This window comes from Lampetra fluviatilis, chromosome 4 (assembly GCF_964198595.1).
Source record: "Lampetra fluviatilis chromosome 4, kcLamFluv1.1, whole genome shotgun sequence".
Taxonomy (NCBI): Eukaryota; Metazoa; Chordata; class Hyperoartia; order Petromyzontiformes; family Petromyzontidae; genus Lampetra; species Lampetra fluviatilis.
Window position 1 is genome coordinate 31,286,224 of NC_136278.1, and position 17,735 is coordinate 31,303,958.

Consider the following 17,735-nt stretch of genomic DNA (forward strand, 5'->3'; position numbering starts at 1 on the left):
CATCCTCGAGTCACAGAATCTTCAAGGGGGGTGGTGGAGGGGGGCGGGGGCACTGGGAGCGTCCCGGCGCAAACCGGGACGCGTGTTAGCCTCACCCAAACCACGTGTATACGTGTACACACGTATACGGCCCGTCATTTGTCACTCAACATTGGCGGGGGGGGGGGGTGACGAGGGTGGTGGTGGTGGGGGGCTTCCCCCCCTCGTCACCCACCCCCCACCACCACGCCACATCCATCCCACGGCTATGTAGGTCGTGGCGGGGTCTGTGTGTGTGTGGGTGACGAGGGTGGCAGAGTGTGTGTCTGTGTGTGTGTCTGTGTGTGTCTGTGTGTGTGTCTGTGTGTCTGTGTGTGTGTCTGTGTGTCTGTGTGTGTCTGTGTGTGTCTGTGTGTGTGTCTGTGTGTGTCTGCGTGTCTGTGTGTCTGTGTGTGTCTGTGTGTCTGTGTGTGTGTCTGTGTGTCTGTGTGTGTGTCTGTGTGTGTCTGTGTGCCTGTGTGTGTCTGTGTGTCTGTGTGTGTGTCTGTGTGTGTGTCTGTGTGTGTGTCTGTGTGTGTGTGTGTCTGTGTGTGTGTGGGTTGATGGAGGCGTGGACTGCTGCCGCGGGACCACAGTCGACGTGGAGGCGCAGTCGAGGTGCTGTGTGCAGTCACTGTCACTGCCCCGCCACTCCCCGCTGTATTGACGCTCTCCCCGAGTTCTCTCCTAACTTTAGTGGGAGGTGGGGGTCTCTCTCATTCCCCGAGTTCTCTACCTTATTTTTTACGATCAGTGGAAACAAGAAGATGCTCGGTGTAGTCGACACTTTGCTTCGTTCATTATTTCGTAATTTTTTTTATAATAACTTTGCTCACTCTCTCGCTCACTCTCTCTCTCTCTCACTCTCCCCACACTCCGCCTTCTCTCTCTCGCGCTCCCCACTCACGCTGCTTCTCCCCCCATCCCACACCACCCCACACACCACCCCACACACGCCCTACACTCTCCAGCTATCGCTCCCTTCTCTAAACTCTCTTGCCACTCCCTCTGCCGACACACACACACGTCACGTCTAAATTAACTTGCTCTATTCTCTCTCTCTCTCTCCACTTTAACTCTCTCTAAAACTTTCCCCCGCACTCTCTAAAGTTTACGGTCTAGAGTCTAAACTCTTCCCTAACTCTCTCCCCCCTATCGCTGTGTAAACTCTCTCCCTTCGCTCTCTCCACCCCCCCGGAGCTAAAAATCCCCCTCACCCCGCCCCTCACCCCAGCCCCGCCCCTCACCCCCACTCCCCCCAGCCCCGCCCCTCACCCCCCTCACCCCGCCCCTCCCCGGTGCCAGGCCCGGCCGCGGCTCCGTGCGGCCCGGGGCTTCACTCATCCTGCTCCTCCTACACCCCAACATCCACATCATCATCATCGTCGTCGTCGTCATCATCATCATCATCCCTCCATCCTCCATCCTCATCTTCCGCTGCTCTTCATCATCTTCGTCATCATCATCATCCCACTCGCTCCATCTCCTCCTCGTCGCTCGCCCCGGGCCATGGCGCTACGCGGCCTCCGCTCCGTGCCGGCGGCTCCGGCCGGGAGAGGAGCGGAGTGAGAGGGCGTCTCTCCCGGGGGGCTGCCTCCTGCCCCCCCCCCCCGCTTCTAGGACTCTCTCCTCCGACTCCCAGGGACCCCCCCCCCCAGCTGCAATCACCTCCCCTCGTCTCTCCCGGGGGGTGTACCCCCTTTCATACCCCTGGTCTCTACCCCCCTCGCCCCGGGGTCTTCCCCGCCGCGCCTCTGGGGCCGTGGAAGATGCCGGACGCCAAGGTGACGGTGGCCGTCAGAGTGCGGCCCATGAGCAAGAGAGGTCAGTGCCCCCCCCCCTCTCCTCCTCCTCACACCCCTCTTAGGGGGGCTCTCTCTCGGCTATCCCCTCTCTCTTCCCCAACGCTTCCATAACTTTCTCCCCCTCGTGCCTCGCTCCATCCCCTGTGGCCGTCTCACGCCGCTCCCTCCTCCTGCATCTCTCGCCCGACTCCTCTACATCTCCCCCCTCCTCCTGCATCTCTCCCAATCTCTCCCCTCACTCCCCCGTCTCTCTCTCTCCACGTCCCACCACCCCCTTGTCTCACTCCCATGTCTCTCGTCCCACCCCCGTGCCCACCACTCCCCGGCGGGCTCTCTGTTCTCCATCACTGGCGCTCCCCGCCTCTGCACCGCCACTGCCCCGTAGCGCACCGCCACTGCCCCGTAGCGCCCCGCGTCTCTCTCCTCTCTCAATGCCCGGCTCCGTTTCTCACTCCGGGGCCTGCCCACGGATCTCCTCCCCCGTCTCACTCCATGGCTGTCTCTCCTGTTTCACTCCATGTCCCACTGCCCCCCCGTCTCACTGCCCCCCCCCCCTGTTTTACTGCCCCCCCATCTCACTGCCCCCCCCCCTCACTGCCCCCCCCGTCCCACTGCCCCCCCCGTCTCACTGCCACCCCCCTCACTGCCCCCCCCCTCACTGCCCCCCCTCACTGCCCCCCCCCTCACTGCCCCCCCCCCCGTCTCACTGCCCCCCCCCCGCGTCTCCCCGGCAGAGCGGGACCTCAACACCCGCTGCGTGGTGGACATGGATGACAACCAGACCGTGCTCTACCCTCCCGACAGCGGCGGCAGCGGTGGCGGCGTCAAGGCGGACGGGAGGTGAGAGACTCCGTGGGGGAACGTGGGATGGGGTGATCACCCTGAGATGAGCGACGAGTCTGGGAAGAGATGAGTGGAGCGTGATGGATCCGTGAGAGGCATGAGTGTACGCGTGTACTGTATAGCCCATGCGGCAAGACGAGATTGAGATGCAAGTCGTTACTGTGTAAGATGCAGTCAGATTCTCTTTGGCCTGTCACTGTCCTCCCAGTTCGCCATGTTCAACTTGAGCATATCTCATTAAGCAGTGGCTAGAGCATTGTTCATGTTTGGGGAGACCTCTGGGAATATTCAGTATTCTCCGCATAACCGAGACCCGTAGGCTCACACAGGGACTTCATAGTCTCACGCAAGAGACCCAGAGACTCGCTTACATATTTCCAGCACGGAAAGAGCAGCCAATCCCGCATGTTCTGGCGGAGGATACGTCCCACAGTGGGACAGAGTCGGCCTCTCCCTTGCGCCGACAGGAGCGTTGGCTATTGGCACAGCGAAAGTGGAGCGCATCGCACCTGAACCTGTTAATCTGGCTCCGTGAGAGCCCAAAACGGCGGGGAGCCCCACGCGTCTGGACGAGTGACGATGCGACACTTGCTGACGGTGGCAGTCTCTCTCTCTCACTCGCTCGCTCGCTCCCCCGGAGACGAATAAAGAGCGATCCAAGCGGCGCGAGATGAGCGAGCGGTGCTCGTCGGGTGATCGAAGAGTGGTAGCTGTGACGAAAGTCACGATCGGTACGTTTGCCGAATAAAAGAAAACAAACCGTGGAAGGGACACGACCTGAAGGCACCACGATGTGCGGGCGCCTAAGGGCGGTTGTTGTTGTTGTTGAAGGCGGATGGGGCCCAAACTGATGACATAAAGAGCAGAAGGAGAGCCTTGAGACAGTCGAACAAGACGAGAAGGAGCAGAGCGATGCATCTCTAAAAGGACCTCCATCGGTGCACACCGCACACTTGGAATTACACCGAGAGACCGAAAAAGCAACGTGGTGCATGGGAGAAGCAAACGCAAATCCGAGACGTCGCATTGACAAGAGCGGTGCAATGAGCTTGGGAAGAACACAACACTGGACCGGATGATGGGCGATGGATGAGGCTGATGACGGAATGGCAGGATGACTATCGCGGAGATTGAGCGATCAGATCGGTGTGTGCGTGTGTGCAAGAGTGAGTTGGGTGGTTGGTCGCAGCGGTGGATCGTGAGGGATTGCTACGGCTTGTGGAGCCCTTCATCCAGCAGCGGAGAGACAAACACGGCTGACGAGGATTAACGGCGACCAGTTGAGTGGTAGAGCGATGAAACGGAGAGATGTACATGAAGAGTGATGGCTGACAGGTGAATGCAGAACCGTGGCCGTGCCGTGAGTAAAAGGGCATTGGTTTGAACGTGACGGATGACCGAAAGGAGGATGACTCCACTGCAGGTGAGCGAAGAGATTTGTCTGAGATGAAGAGAGTAGAACGAAACACGCACGCACACAATTGTAACTGGTGTTGGCCAAAACATGCCAATGCTGAAAAGTTACGCTTGCAGATTTCTCAACCGATTTAGGCACGTGGCAACAACATCGGCAACCTTCTGAGAAAAACTTTGCCAGGAATGGCCCTCCTGAAAGAGAGTCTTGAGATTTCGGCGAGGTTTTCCTGGGTAAAGGAACATTAGTAATAAGCAAGAGTAAAGTGCGAGTGAGGACAGAGGATCAGAACCAGCATATTACTTTTATACTGGAGGAATCCGATGAGCTCTTCTCCACACATGTCCAGTAGTTTCACAGATTTCCAGTGGATTGTTGTTGTGGTTGGGTTCTGCTGCCCCCCCCCACGCGCTCCATTTACTCTCCCTATTCCTGTTTGGGACGTGGCCGCACTGGTAACAAACCACTTTCTACGTGCAAGCTGTTTTTTATTCAATCGAGTCACTTGCCTGCGCTTTGCGCCCCTTAACCGGGCGTGTCCTTTTTTTTACTAGATCACTAATCAACGGTCGGTCGCTGTAACTCGCACCGCGAGGAGGTGGTGACATTCGAGGGGGCGCGGTGGGGGGGGATTTCCTTAAAAAAAAAACCCAACTCTGCTGCTGGTTGAGTCGGTGACCGTACCGTGGCAGCAGGGTGCGAGGTTAGTGGCAGCTGGCACGGTGCTCATCGCTCGGGGCACATTGGGTACTTAGTGGCGGAGCTGTCATGTGCGGGTCACGTCATTGCTTTGGCCACCTACGGCGTGGTGCTGCAGCCCTCCCCTCGGCTGTGCCCGCTCTCATCCGTCGCCCAACTCGAGCTGGACTCGGAGCCACGCGAAGAATTAGTCTGAAAAAGTTTCGCTTTTTTTTTGTCTACGCGAAACCCGTTGACGTCAGCGTATCGGTTACGCGACAGCTTCCCCGTGCCACGTTCACCCTGGGCTTAGTTTTTTTCGAAGCCGGGTCTTTCTGGGTCGGCGACTCGGAAAAATATTCCCGCCGCCCTGGCACACCACATCCGGGAATACGCGCTCCGCAAAAGGCTGTGGCTACGGTGCGGCACGCGCCACCCGGCAGCCTTCGCGAGCGGGGCGACGTCCGGAAAATATCCAGCGAGCAGCGAAGCCGGCGGCACGAGCGCGGTGTATAACGCGGGGCACAATTACTGTGCGTGCGTGACGTTTTTAAAAATAGAATATGATCTACGTGCTGGTTTAAAAATCAGGTAATTCGAGCAGAGCTCGTGGCCAGCATGGAGCTCTCAGGTGTATGTAATAATGTTCTCTCTCGTCTGCCCCGGGGGTGAATTCGTAATGAACTCGAAGCCGGAATGTGCCCCATCTCGTCAGATCTCTTCGAAGCTAAGCGGCAATGAGTCTGGACGACGGCTTGAATGGGTGACCACCACTCACGCCGGGGTTGTCACGGGCGGCTGCGGTGGGGCGGCTGTTGCTACCAGGTGGTCAGCAGAGGGCAGTGTGGTGGACATGCATTGGCACACTGTGCTTCTACCGATCGGGAGTCTGGTCCCTAGACTTCGCCGACCCGCAACTGACCGGCTCGGAGAAGTGTGGTCAAATAACACCCACAAACCCCGGCACCGGGTTGGGGAGGCCCTCATTCGGCAGTGACTTGACAAAGAAGAAGCTGCGCACACGTACAGTCGGGAGCAGGCGGCCTCTGCCATGTGATGTGATGACAACACTGCACCCTGTGCTTAGCCACTGTGGGCGGGAGGGAAGAAGGTGGGGGGGCTGGGTGCCCTCTGCCCGCACTGTGGGGGGAGCTGCTGGAGCCATGGTTCGGTGGTCGCGCCCGAGTGGTGCCGTCAGCCCCGGTTTAGCAGTCCCATGCTGGGCTATCGCCGCTGACCACAGACAACGGAGACGCAGATGTGGCGGCGTGCGCGATGAGGAAGCGCGCCAGTGTGCGCGGCTCGTGTGCAGTGGCGTAAAACAAAATCCGTTGGCACTTAGTGGCATATTTGTTGGGGAAATCCCTGTAGCTCATGTCCCACAAACAAGATTTACAATTACGTCGCTCCCATGCTCTGTGTCTTGTGTCCCTCTGGCCCCATGCCCCATGTCCCTGTGTCCCCATGTCCCTGTGCGCCCCCTCTATCTATGTTCCTGTGCCCCGTGTCCCTGTTTCCCATCTGTTCCTGTGTCGCTCTTTCTCTGTGGCCCCATGTTCCTCGGGCGGTGTGTCATTGTCCCTCTGTTCCTGTCCATGCCCCATGTCCCTGTGCCCCCTCTGTCCCCCGTTGCCCCGTATCTCTGGAGCTGTCAACGTGTGCCTTCCGATGTGCCGCTTATTTTGTACAGATTTTCTTAAAGCTATTGCTTTTATTTAATGTCATCTGTTTTATCTATTTTTCTCTCCCACCCCTCTCCCGTTGCATTCTGTAAAATTAGAAAACAACCTAAGGTAAGCCGACACTTGTTATTACCCACGTGCAAGAAATCATTGATTTCGTATCACTGTATCACCTCCTTATCGCAGTTTCACCTCCGCTATCCAATGTCTCCTACCAAGACTATTTAAGACTCTGTAAACCTGTTTTCCTAAAAAAATCCAGTTGATGAAACGCCGACATGCTTCCTTGCTTCTACGGCGACAGCAGTTTAAAAAAAAGTAATATTTAAAAATACTTTTTTCAAAACACGCTTTAATGAAATGTACCGTACTCGTAATGGCAGAACTCCATGACTCCAGGAAGTGGCCGCAAAGCTTGCCATAACGTAAGGGGCCGTGGTGATTTACAGCCAACGTGAGTTTACCGTGGACAATTAGACCCAAGGCGAAACATAACATGTAAAAAAGATGGTTAAAATATATATTTTTTTTTTTTAATGATAGAATATAGTATTGTCATCAGTATGACATAAGTATACCAAGTTTGCAGTCGATACCACATTGGGAAGTGGGTTAAAATTGAGGATACGACGACAACAACAACATACAGAGTGAGTTAAATAAAAGCGTGTAATAACAATAACAAGCTGTTCTTGTCTAAACTTCAACGAAGTGCCAATTTGATGCATTCACTCGGGCACGAACGTACACTTGGACTGCCGCGCTTGAGTTTTAAGTGGAGGGCCGAGCTTGTAACGAGCTTGTGGCGAGAGTGAACGGAGGGCGTTGACGCCGCGCGCGTGCGTCTGCGTGCGTCTGCGTGCGTCTGCGTGCGTTTGTGCCGTCGTGTGCGCGTGCAGGTGTTTGCGTTTGACCACTGCTTCTGGTCCATGGATGAGCGCAACAAAGGCAAATACGCAGGTGGGAGCCTCGGGTGACCAGGCCCCCCCCCCACCACCCCGGGGGTCACGACGGGCATCCTCCACTCACTGCGCTAGCACTTACGTGATTCGATTACGTTTTTTTTTATCTTGTACAATAAATTGTTTGCTTACACGTTACGTTAGCATTTCGCACGCATACGATTTGCGTAATGCGCACGTAATTCTCGCACGCACGATACGCCGCTCGGTGCCGGTGGCGAAAAAAGAATAGATTTTTGGATGAATGACTCGATCCATCGTTACGCTTGCCCAGTGCCTAGGGACCGGCACTGTAGTGTAACCAGAGCTTAACTTCGACCACATCCATTCGGGGTCAGCGACCTGGAAAAAAAAATGCGCGTGCCCGGCACACCGCATCCATCGTAGCACTCGCTAGGGCTGCGGCTACTAGTCCGCATACCACCTGCTCCAGTCTCCCGGCGACTTGGAAAGTATTCGACGTTCTGTATTGAAGAGGAATGTTAGCCGTGCGCAGCAGGAGGCTGCCCTCCTCGCGGTGTTCCATCCTGGGAAGGGGTGGTGGTGGGGGGTCAGCGAGAGGAGCGGACTCCTCGGTTCGTTGTGCCGCACAAGTGGGGCGCAGGTGTCGGGAGAGAGGTTACACCAATTCCCAGTGAGCCCTCGGTGCCTGTGTGAGATTTATTGGGCCCTGGGGTCGGAGCCCTTTATGTTGTTTTAGATGCGGTCGCAGCAGTTGACATCCCCCACTGTGAAAAACTGACCCCGTCCGTAATCGGAATACAATATATTATTTAGAGCCCTGGGTACAAATACTATTACAGCAATATGACTCCCCCGTCCCTCTCCCTCCCACTTGCACCCCCCCCCCCCACCCCCGTCTCCGCCAGTTGAATACAATATAGGGTTCGGGTGTCTGCCCAAGGTTTCTTACAACCTTGTTCACGTTGGCTTTTGGCTGTATTAAGGTACCAGACTAAATAGGCCATCTCCCTGCAGCACAATTACAGCTATGACTGGCCCCAACTCGCTGGGGGGAGAGTGAAGGGGGTTAAACTATCACACAGTGGGGGGGGGGGGGGGGGTTAAAGTGATATTTAGTATACAGATCCCGGAGTCCAAACTCAACGGGGGTCAAGACTACCATCCCAGCGTTGTCTGTTTACATTGGAAGTTTGACGAGCTGACTCGGATGCCTCGAGCCTTTGGGGCTCATTGGAAGAAAAAAACAATAATGATAACAAACACACAACATGTCATGCGTTGTCTGATCGAAAACTCGGGGAGCGCAGAGCGAGAGCTCAACGCTCGCACGCCGGCCGAGAGGGTTTGTGTTGTGAGGTTTGCAGACCGTGGCCTCGCATGCCGGGCGGAGGCAGTAGTGCAGCCTCTGTTCGTCAAACGTCAACCGCGTGTGTCTGTGTGTGTGTGCGTGTGTGGGGAGCGGTAGTGCGGCAGTCGGCACGCTGCGCTATTAGCCCGGCGACCAGAGTTCGATTCCCGCTCACGGCCAACATTGGTCACGAATATCTAAACCGGTCCTGGGCCTCCCCAGGGTCGACTCAACCTCAAATGCGTACCTGGGGTGGTGTGTAAACATCGCCACTAGAGAGACAAAGTTGGCCGGGCGTGGTGCTGGTCATCCACTCCCTCGTGTGCCGTACCGGCCTTCATCGGTGCTCGCGTAAGGCAGCTGTGCGCTAGAGTTCCTTTGACCAAATTGCTCGGAATGCCCTTGGTCTCGTCAGGTCTCGGAAGCTAAGCTGTACGTGAGCTTGGATAGACTTGGGTGGGTGACCTCCGTGCACCGGCAGGTTGACATAGAGCGTGCAGGGCTTTGTTGCAGGCAGCAGGGGCCAGGTACAGCAACATCCATTGCTGCACCGTGCTTCTTCGATCCTTCGCCTGTGCTCCCCGCCTTCACAAACGCGCACAGCCCAGCGTGATGGAGTTGGGTCAATTAATCGCCACGCCCTCATCCAGCATTAGATGGACAATAATCGGGGCTGTGCGTGTGAATTCCGTGCTGCATTGGAGTGGGCAGCTGGTGGAAGTGGTGGTTGTTGATTTGGTTGTGCTCCGTGTGGTGTGAATCCGGCATCAGGACAAGAGGTCGTGTTCCACGCTCTGGGCGATGGGATCCTTGACAACGCCTTCCAGGGATACAACGCGTGCATATTCGCCTATGGGCAAACTGGTAAAGCGCACCTTGCGCGTGGAACACCACACACTTTGTGCCGAATGTCGCGCACATTGCGCCTTAACGCCTTGCACTGTGCCGAAAACCACATGCCTTGTGCCCAACGCCACACGCGCCTTGTATCTCAAAGCTTGCACCACACATCACAACAACAGCAACAGCCATAAGTCATTCGCTACAGCGCTTGTGCCAGGCTAGGTGCTCATGGAGGACAAGTGGCATGTCGACGGCTCGCCGCCGACAGGTCACGGCGCCGAGCCCGGTGTCATCGGTTAGCTGAGAGAGATGACTGGCAGATGGCACCACGTGTGTTCCCCACTATGGCGTCGCAACATCACTCGCCTTGCATCGCGCACTTAGAACGTCACACCTCGCACCTGTCATCGCACCCCACACACCACTCCTGACACTTGACACCACACACCTTGCTCGCTTACTTGCGCACTACCCGTCTGAGCTACGCCAGTCCTAACAACAGGAACCATTTCAATTTGTAAGGCGTCTTCAATACAATCGCATCTCAGTACGCAATGGCAAACGTAAACAAAAACTGCACTCAAGTAGATGGGGAGGAGGGTTAGGGGTGAGGGTGGTCAGGGCAGGGAGTTTGCGGTGTCTCTCTCCCCGTGGTCACGTGGATCGTTCTCCAGGTCCTCCGGTTTTTCCCTGCACATTTAGAATCGTGCATTTTGAGTATTCGGCTGCTAGACATTCCACGTGATAAGCCACTTCGTTGAGCTGTCATTTGTGGCCAGAGCTGTATAGCTCAGTGGGCCTTAGTAGTAGGGAGACACACGGGTGAGATAACATTGACTCTGCGGCACAGCCTGGGACAGAGCAACGGGGCCCGGCACCACCACCACCACCAGCAAGCACAACAACGAGCTGCAGGAACAAGCCTGGGCAGCACCGGCAAATCCCAGGGGGCGTTCACAGTTGGGGTGGGGGGCCCACGGCCCATTCACCAACGACTCGCAGGGCACGACAGCGCCGGGGTCGCTGTGGTCACTCAAGGCCGGCGATCCCGGGGAGGCTCCGGAGGCGGCTTTGGAGTGTCGGCGTTGATGGCTGCGTTGTGCTCGCGCCCAGGCTCGGGGAAGTCCTACTCCATGATGGGGTCGGCCGAGCAGCCGGGGCTGACGCCGCGGCTGTGCGGGGCGCTGTTCGAGCGCGTGTCCCGGCTGTCGCGCGACGACCACTCCTTCAAGGTGGAGGTGTCCTACATGGAGATCTACAACGAGAAGGTCCGCGACCTGCTCGACCCCAAGGGGTAAGGCCCCCCTCTCTCTTTAACTCCTGTAGATTCTACCCACCGCGCCGTCCGTCCCAGGGAGGGTTTTGCCCGCCAAGTGTCTGCTCTTGGTGCAGCCAGATAGGTCGAAGGTCAGAGCGCTGAGCCGGTACCCGCTGAGATCCTGGGTTCAAAACAAAGGTTTATCAGCCCTCTGTTATTAAACTGAGTTCTCAAGTCCAGCGAGTTCATGGTCTCAGCTCGGTCACCCATGACCTGCATGGAGACCCATAGATTCGCATAGAGACCAACAGAATCGCATCGACCAAGCTGTGATTAAACCGGGTTCTTGAGTGCAGTGAGTCCATGGACTCGGCACAAAATAGCAATCGCATTACATTTAATTCTGCGCGTAATTTCTCTCAATTCCAGCTCTGAGAATAAAAAAAGCGATTTTTATTGTCATGCGACGAACATTACCGTCTGCAACAGGGCGGGTAGGAAACTGCTGCCCCGTACTGTGTGGACCAGACGGCATTTCACTTGCAGGGATCTCAGCGGTAGCTCCGTGGTGTCCGTGTCCGCGGGCCTTTTCTGTGGCACGAAGGGTCGTGCCGCTCCGTGAGAGTTCCGGATGGATTCTTCGCGTCACGACCGCGACGGACGATCGCGCAAGTCGGGATACAATTGGTGGAAAAGTTGCGGCGAAATTTGTTTTATTTCAAATCGTCTTCGTCTGAAAGTCAACTGGGTTTGCCGCCATGAGGATAAATCGTCACGGCCGGAGATGAACGCCTCTGATGCCGCTCACACGCGCGTGTCTACTGCTTCTTGTGGCAAACCTGCAGCGGCCGCCAGTCCCTGAAGGTGCGCGAGCACAAGCTGCTGGGCCCCTACGTGGACGGCCTGTCGCAGCTCGCCGTGCGCACCTTCCAGGTGAGCTCCTTCAGCTGCACCGCCGCCCTGAGCCCCGTGCAGCCCGACCCACAAGGTGGCTCCTCCAGCAGCTTAACCCGATCCTGTTCTACGTACGTGTACATCATCAGTTTTCTCTTCCGACTCCGTTCCAGTGACGTTACACGTCCTCCAGCAGCTTAACCCGATCCTGTTCTACGTACGTGTACATCATCAGTTTTCTCTTCCGACTCCGTTCCAGTGACGTTACACGTCCTCCAGCAGCTTAACCCGATCCTGTTCTACGTACGTGTACATCATCAGTTTTCTCTTCCGACTCCGTTCCAGTGACGTTACACGTCAATAACTTTTATCAGTACCGAGGCTCCCACAAGGCCGTGCGGGAGGGCGCGTGGCACAGTTTGGCGTCGGCTATCGTAGAGTGCGGTCGTGCCGCTACGGTTCTCTGCGGTGAGTACGGCGTCTTTAAAACCAACGGCGCTATGCCTGCTTAAATAGAATTAGCGCTCGGAACGGGACAGGGTTAACAGCTTAGTCCACAACCCTGGCATTTCAAAGCCCGTCTCTGCCTGTCCGGGGCTTCCACTGACCCCAACCACTAACTGGTTGCCCTCCCCCTAACGCTCACTGCAAACCCGGCACCAATCCTTATCCAGCGTTGGAGCCCAGCGCTAATGGGATGAGAGTTGGGGGGGCCTTGGTGCTGTGCCCCCCCCGCATCCCACTGGCATCATTATTCACCCTTCACCCCTCCCCCCAACCTTCACCTCCCCATCCGAGCTGGGTGGGGCTCACGCTATTAGGGGTAAATTGGTGTCACTTTTAATGTCAGCGGTGACGGCTCGCGGTGTGAACTTTGCCAGGAGTGTGTGGTTAGCTAAGTGATGCGGGCGTCGCTCGCTCTGTGGCTGCCACGGGCACCGGCATGGTGGGCAGAGTGGCTGTTGTGTGACGGAGCTCTCTGGAGTGGAGCTGTGAGTTGGGTGGAGCTGAGTGGAGAGTGGAGCTCACTGGAGTGAGTGGAGCTGTGTAGAGGGTGGAGTTGTATGTAGAGTGGAGCTGTGAGTTGGGTGGAGCTGAGTGGAGAGTGGAGCTCACTGGAGTGAGTGGAGCTGTGTAGAGGGTGGAGTTGTATGTGGAGTGGAGCTGTGAGTAGGGTGGAGCTGTGTGCAGCTGAGTCGAGTGGAGCTGGGTGGAGCGGTTGTAGTGAACTTTCCTGCTTCCTGCCTGGAACTACGTCTCACAGAAGCTGACCCCCCACAGAGCTGCGACTGCCAAATGGACACAGAGGCTCTTCACCCCACAGATATCACTCACTCTGCCCAGATATCAAACATTCACAGCCACGCACCGCCATTCATCGTCAGAGTTCTCATCGCTACAGGCATTCACATTCCCCGATATCACCCACACGCATCCAAATATCACAGGCACACTCACCTCTAGCTAGATATTCAAGGTAAAGATCCCCCCTATCGCCTTAACAGACTGTCGGGACGATCGCTGTTAGCGAGCAGCACCTATGAAGGCCAGCACGGCACACGAGGGTGTGTCTGGCCAGCACCACGCCCAGTTGCCTTTGTCTCCCTCGTGGGGAAGTTTACCCACCACACCAGGTACTCATTTTGAGGCTGAGTCGACCTAGGGGAGGCCCAGGACCAGTTCATATAATCGTCACCGGTGTTGGGAATCGAACTCGGGGTCGCCGGGTTTGTAGCGCAGTGCGCTAACCGCTGCACCACCGCTCCTCATCAGACACAGTCATGATATGACATAACGTTACCACTCCCTGTCTCAGTTGACGTACAGTGCTGGGTTAGTCGGTGTGTTACACGGGGGCCGTGGAAACACGGCCTGTGTTTTTGTCAGAGCCGCTCTCACCCCATGGAAAGTTGGCAGTCGGTGCGAGTACATGTGAGCGTTCTGGGGGGGGGTGGGGGGGGGTCTGTGAGAGAGAGCGTGTGAGTGTCAGTGTGCTCGCTGCCGCGTTAGGTCACGGTGGAATGTGTTCGCGCTGCAGCGCCGGCATTCCTGGAATGGGGTGGCCACTCCCACAAGCCACCGGGCGATGCGCATGCCGCTCGCTTGCATGCAACCTGCCAAACTCCGCCACGCGTCGCTTTGTCTCCGCCGTGACGTCGGCCGTTGGGCACGACCTCTACGTGCGCGCGCCGTCGGGGGCGATCCCGGCCGGTGGCGTCCGTGTGCCCCCACGTGCCATCGTTCATGGCCACACCCACGTGACTGGGATATGAGATTATTACTGAAGTGATCGTTGATTACTCTGCTGCCGGTTATTATCGGTTCCATCGCTCGACCGAACGTGAAGATAATTGGTGGTGGGGGGGGGGCAGTGGGGTGGGGTGGGGGAAAACGGTCTCAGCTGTGTTCCTACCCGTGTGCCGCTGGACGGGAGGTGATGAGCATGGCTTGGTGACGTCGTGGGCATCGTCAGCCGCGTCACGCTGGGCCTGGCCTCTTGTTGAGGGGTTTCCTGTTGTCGGAAGCCAGAAAGTGGGGGGCGGCTGCTTTGTGATCCACTACAAACATAGTTCATTACAATTTTGTAGCCACTTCATTGACTTGACTCATCGTCGCAGCTGTACAAAACTTGCTAAAAATTTCACCCGGGGCACCTTGGATCTCAGAAGCTAAGCAGGCGGGAGCCTGGCTAGCGCTTGGAATGGGTTACCAGCAGAGAGCTTGCCAGTGGTATACAGGGGTGGAGGGGAGGGGGAGAGTGGTGCGGGGGATGGTGGTGGGCCGGGTGTATAAGGTTGCCACCAGGAGGTGGCAGTGCTCAGCCGCCCCCCCCGTCCCACCCCCACGTATGCCTGGGTTTTCTCCGGGTGCTCTCCCGTTTACTGCCACGCGAATTGGCGCAAAGATCCCAATGCAGCGGGGGCACTCCGTGACAACGCTAAAACGTCTCGAGGCTCGGTGAAGCTTTCCCTGGGTAAACAGTCGGGCATAATTAGCGTCACTGCACGTGGGCACCTAGCAGCAGTGAGTCTGAAATGAGCAGAATTGTTTGTCGTGGGGTGTATTTGTGCTGGGTGATTGTGAGCCTGTTTGTGCGAAGGCCTTGACTTTTTCGCTGCTGCACCGCTCCTGTAAAGAGGTTGAACGCACAACGGGGCGTTTGCCGTCGAACGACGCTGGCCGCAGTCAGACAGGGGGCGACTGCCCGTGGTGTGGAGGGCGACTGCCCGTGGTGTGGACTTTGTAGCGCGAGGCTTGCCGGGAGCGCCGACCGTCATGCTGCCTCCTTGGGGAAATCGTAGGCAGAAGGGCAGGAAGAAGACGACAAAGATGGCTGTGGTGGTGAAATGTCGTAGTGTGGTGGTGTGTGTGCGCGCAATAGTGGTTTGGTGGTGTGGTGCGGTATTGTGGCAGTGTGGTGTGGTGCTGTGTGACGGTGTGTTGTAGTGTGCTGATGGTGTGGAGCAGTGGTTCGGTGGTGCAGTGTGCGTAGCGGTGGTGTGGTGATGTATGATGGTGTCGTGGTGGTGCGTAGCAATGTGTCAGTGCGTGTCGTGGTGGTATGCTGTGTGTCGTAGTGAGATGGTGGTGTGTGTGGTAGTCTCGTAGTGTGGTGGTGTGTGTAGTGTTGGTGGTGGGCAGCGGTGGTGTAGCGGTTAGCCGCCGGTGACCAGAGTTCGATTCCCGCTCACGGCCAACACGATTATCAGAACCTTTCCTTCGCCTCCCCTTGGTTGACTCACCCTCAAATGAGAACCTGGTGCGCTGTGTAAACATTAGCACTGAGGGAGACAAAGGTGTCCGGGCGTGGTGCTGGCCACCCACCCCCTCGCGTGCAGCGCCGGCCTTCACTAAGGCTATAAGGGGGGATCTTCGTCTTTGGCGGTTGTGAGCCGTGCATCGTCTCTGTCACCAGGACATCGACTCGCTGATGTCGGAGGGGAACAAGTCGAGGACGGTGGCGGCGACGAACATGAACGAGGAGAGCAGCCGCTCGCACGCCGTGTTCACCATCACGCTCACCCAGACGCTCACCGACCTCGCCTCGGGGGTGAGCACGCACGCACTGGCTCGCACTGGCACGCACGCACTTACCGGCTCGCACGCGCACACACATACCTTGCTTAATTCACGACACGTGTTAAGACTCTTATCTCTTTCAACTTTGATAATAGTGCTGTTTGGTACTGCCCACATGCCCGTCCGGCGCCTTTGGGCTTGTGCTCGGCAAATTTGTGAAAAAATAAACAAACGCTCTGCCATGCACAAACAGGCGGGCAAAGACGCACATGCCCTGGCATGCACGCACATGCACGCACGCGCGCACAGGCACGCACGCATGCCGTCGATTTGCTCACACTTGCATTGGCATGTTGCACATAGGCACACGCGCAGTGGCACACACTCTCAGGCATGCACGCACAGGCACATGTGCACTGACACATACCCACCGGCACATGTGCACTAGCACATACCCACTGGCGCACGCGGACACACTGGCACACGAACACAAGACCACGAATGCACTGGCGTTCATGCACCAACACGTGTACACAAACTACACGAAGACAAAAGACAAAGACCACCCGCATAGCCTTAACAAACTGTTGGGGCAAGCGCTGTTAGGGAGCACCTATGAAGGCCGGCACGGCGCACGAGGGGGTGGGTGGCAAAAACCACGCCCAGCCGCCTTTGTCTCCCCGGTGCCAATGTTTACACATGCCACAAGGTACTCATTTAAGCCCAAGTTGACTTAGGAGAGGCCCAAATATTCACCACTGCACACACACACACAGGCGCACGCGTGCACTGGCAAGCACACACAATACCTCGTTATTTCCATGGAAAGCCAACTTATCCCAATTATAGCTCTTGATCATTTGTGTTTTGCTTTGTGTTTGTTATTGTGTAGAGGTGTTACATTTCTGCATTACATTTCACACACAGCATTCGTTACATTTCACACACAAACATTTCACACACACACAGCCTGCTGTAGTTTTACGCCGTTGTTGTGTACTCCCAATTGAGTAATTTGCAGGTAACGGTTCACAATGGCCTGCTCCTTTCAAATGACATCACGGGATCTTTAGCATCCACCGCAAAGCAGACAGCGCTGAATATTTTACACTAAAATAACAGTGGCGGTATTAACCAGGGCGGCCTGTTGGGATTCCAACCGCGAGCTTTCCTGACGGGCGGCGCGCGCGCTACCGCTGGCCCGCGTCCCCGGCCCCACCTGCGGCAGCAGACCTTTGACAGTCACGCGTGTGCGCGTACGTGTGTGCGCGTACGTGTGTTTCCTCCCCCCTCCCTCGCACCCCCACCGCCCTGACCCCCTAAGACGTCGGGTGAGAAGGTGAGCCGGCTGAGCCTGGTGGACTTGGCCGGGAGCGAGCGAGCCTCCAAGACGGGGGCGGCCGGAGACCGTCTCAAAGAGGGCAGCAACATCAACAAGTGCGGGCAACGGACGCCGTCACCTATGCACACGCACAGAGACAAATATCCCCCCCCCCTTCCCCGTATAGCATGAATGGACTGTTCGGGCAAATTTAACACGAAGGCTTTCACGACCAATACTATTCACAAAGTTGTAACTAATTGGGCTGAAGTAGTAACTAATTGGCGCGTTGTTTACTTGACGAACCTTACTGGCTGTGTCGGGTGGTGGAGGGTTACGGCGCATTTATACTTACGCGATCCAACCCACAAACCGTTATGATGTTGTGACTACCCACGAAGGCTGGCACGGCACAAACAGGGGGGTGGGTGGCCAGCACCACGAGTGGCATAGTTTGCGCATCGCGTGAGGAACTCATTTGAAGCTGAGTCGACCTAGGAAAGTCCCAGGAACCTGAACCAGGACCGGTTCAGATAATCTTCACTCGTGTTGGTGGTGACAGTGAGCGGGAAGCGGACTCGGGTTGCCGGGTTCGTCGCACAGTTCGCTAATCGTTGCACCACCGCTCCCCACAACATGTGCACATGCAACACAATAACCCGGGACCACTGAGGAAAAATAATAA

General features: G+C 56.7%; 1 protein-coding gene across 4 annotated transcripts in view; it reads left to right on the plus strand.

Moving 5' to 3' along the window:
* Positions 1 to 1,293: 1,293 nt before the first annotated feature.
* Positions 1,294 to 17,735, plus strand: part of LOC144931756 (kinesin-like protein KIF13A) — a 42,477-nt gene continuing 26,035 nt past the window's right edge. For all 4 annotated transcript variants that reach the window (XM_078856010.1, XM_078856013.1, XM_078856011.1 and 1 more), the window contains exons 1-9: positions 1,294 to 1,842; positions 2,558 to 2,663; positions 6,539 to 6,551; positions 7,340 to 7,400; positions 9,486 to 9,578; positions 10,671 to 10,851; positions 11,661 to 11,748; positions 15,626 to 15,760; positions 17,054 to 17,166. In XM_078856010.1, coding sequence (XP_078712136.1) covers positions 1,788 to 1,842; positions 2,558 to 2,663; positions 6,539 to 6,551; positions 7,340 to 7,400; positions 9,486 to 9,578; positions 10,671 to 10,851; positions 11,661 to 11,748; positions 15,626 to 15,760; positions 17,054 to 17,166 — 845 coding nt within the window. In that variant the 5' untranslated portion in view covers positions 1,294 to 1,787. The remainder of the gene's footprint in view (positions 1,843 to 2,557; positions 2,664 to 6,538; positions 6,552 to 7,339; positions 7,401 to 9,485; positions 9,579 to 10,670; positions 10,852 to 11,660; positions 11,749 to 15,625; positions 15,761 to 17,053; positions 17,167 to 17,735) is intronic.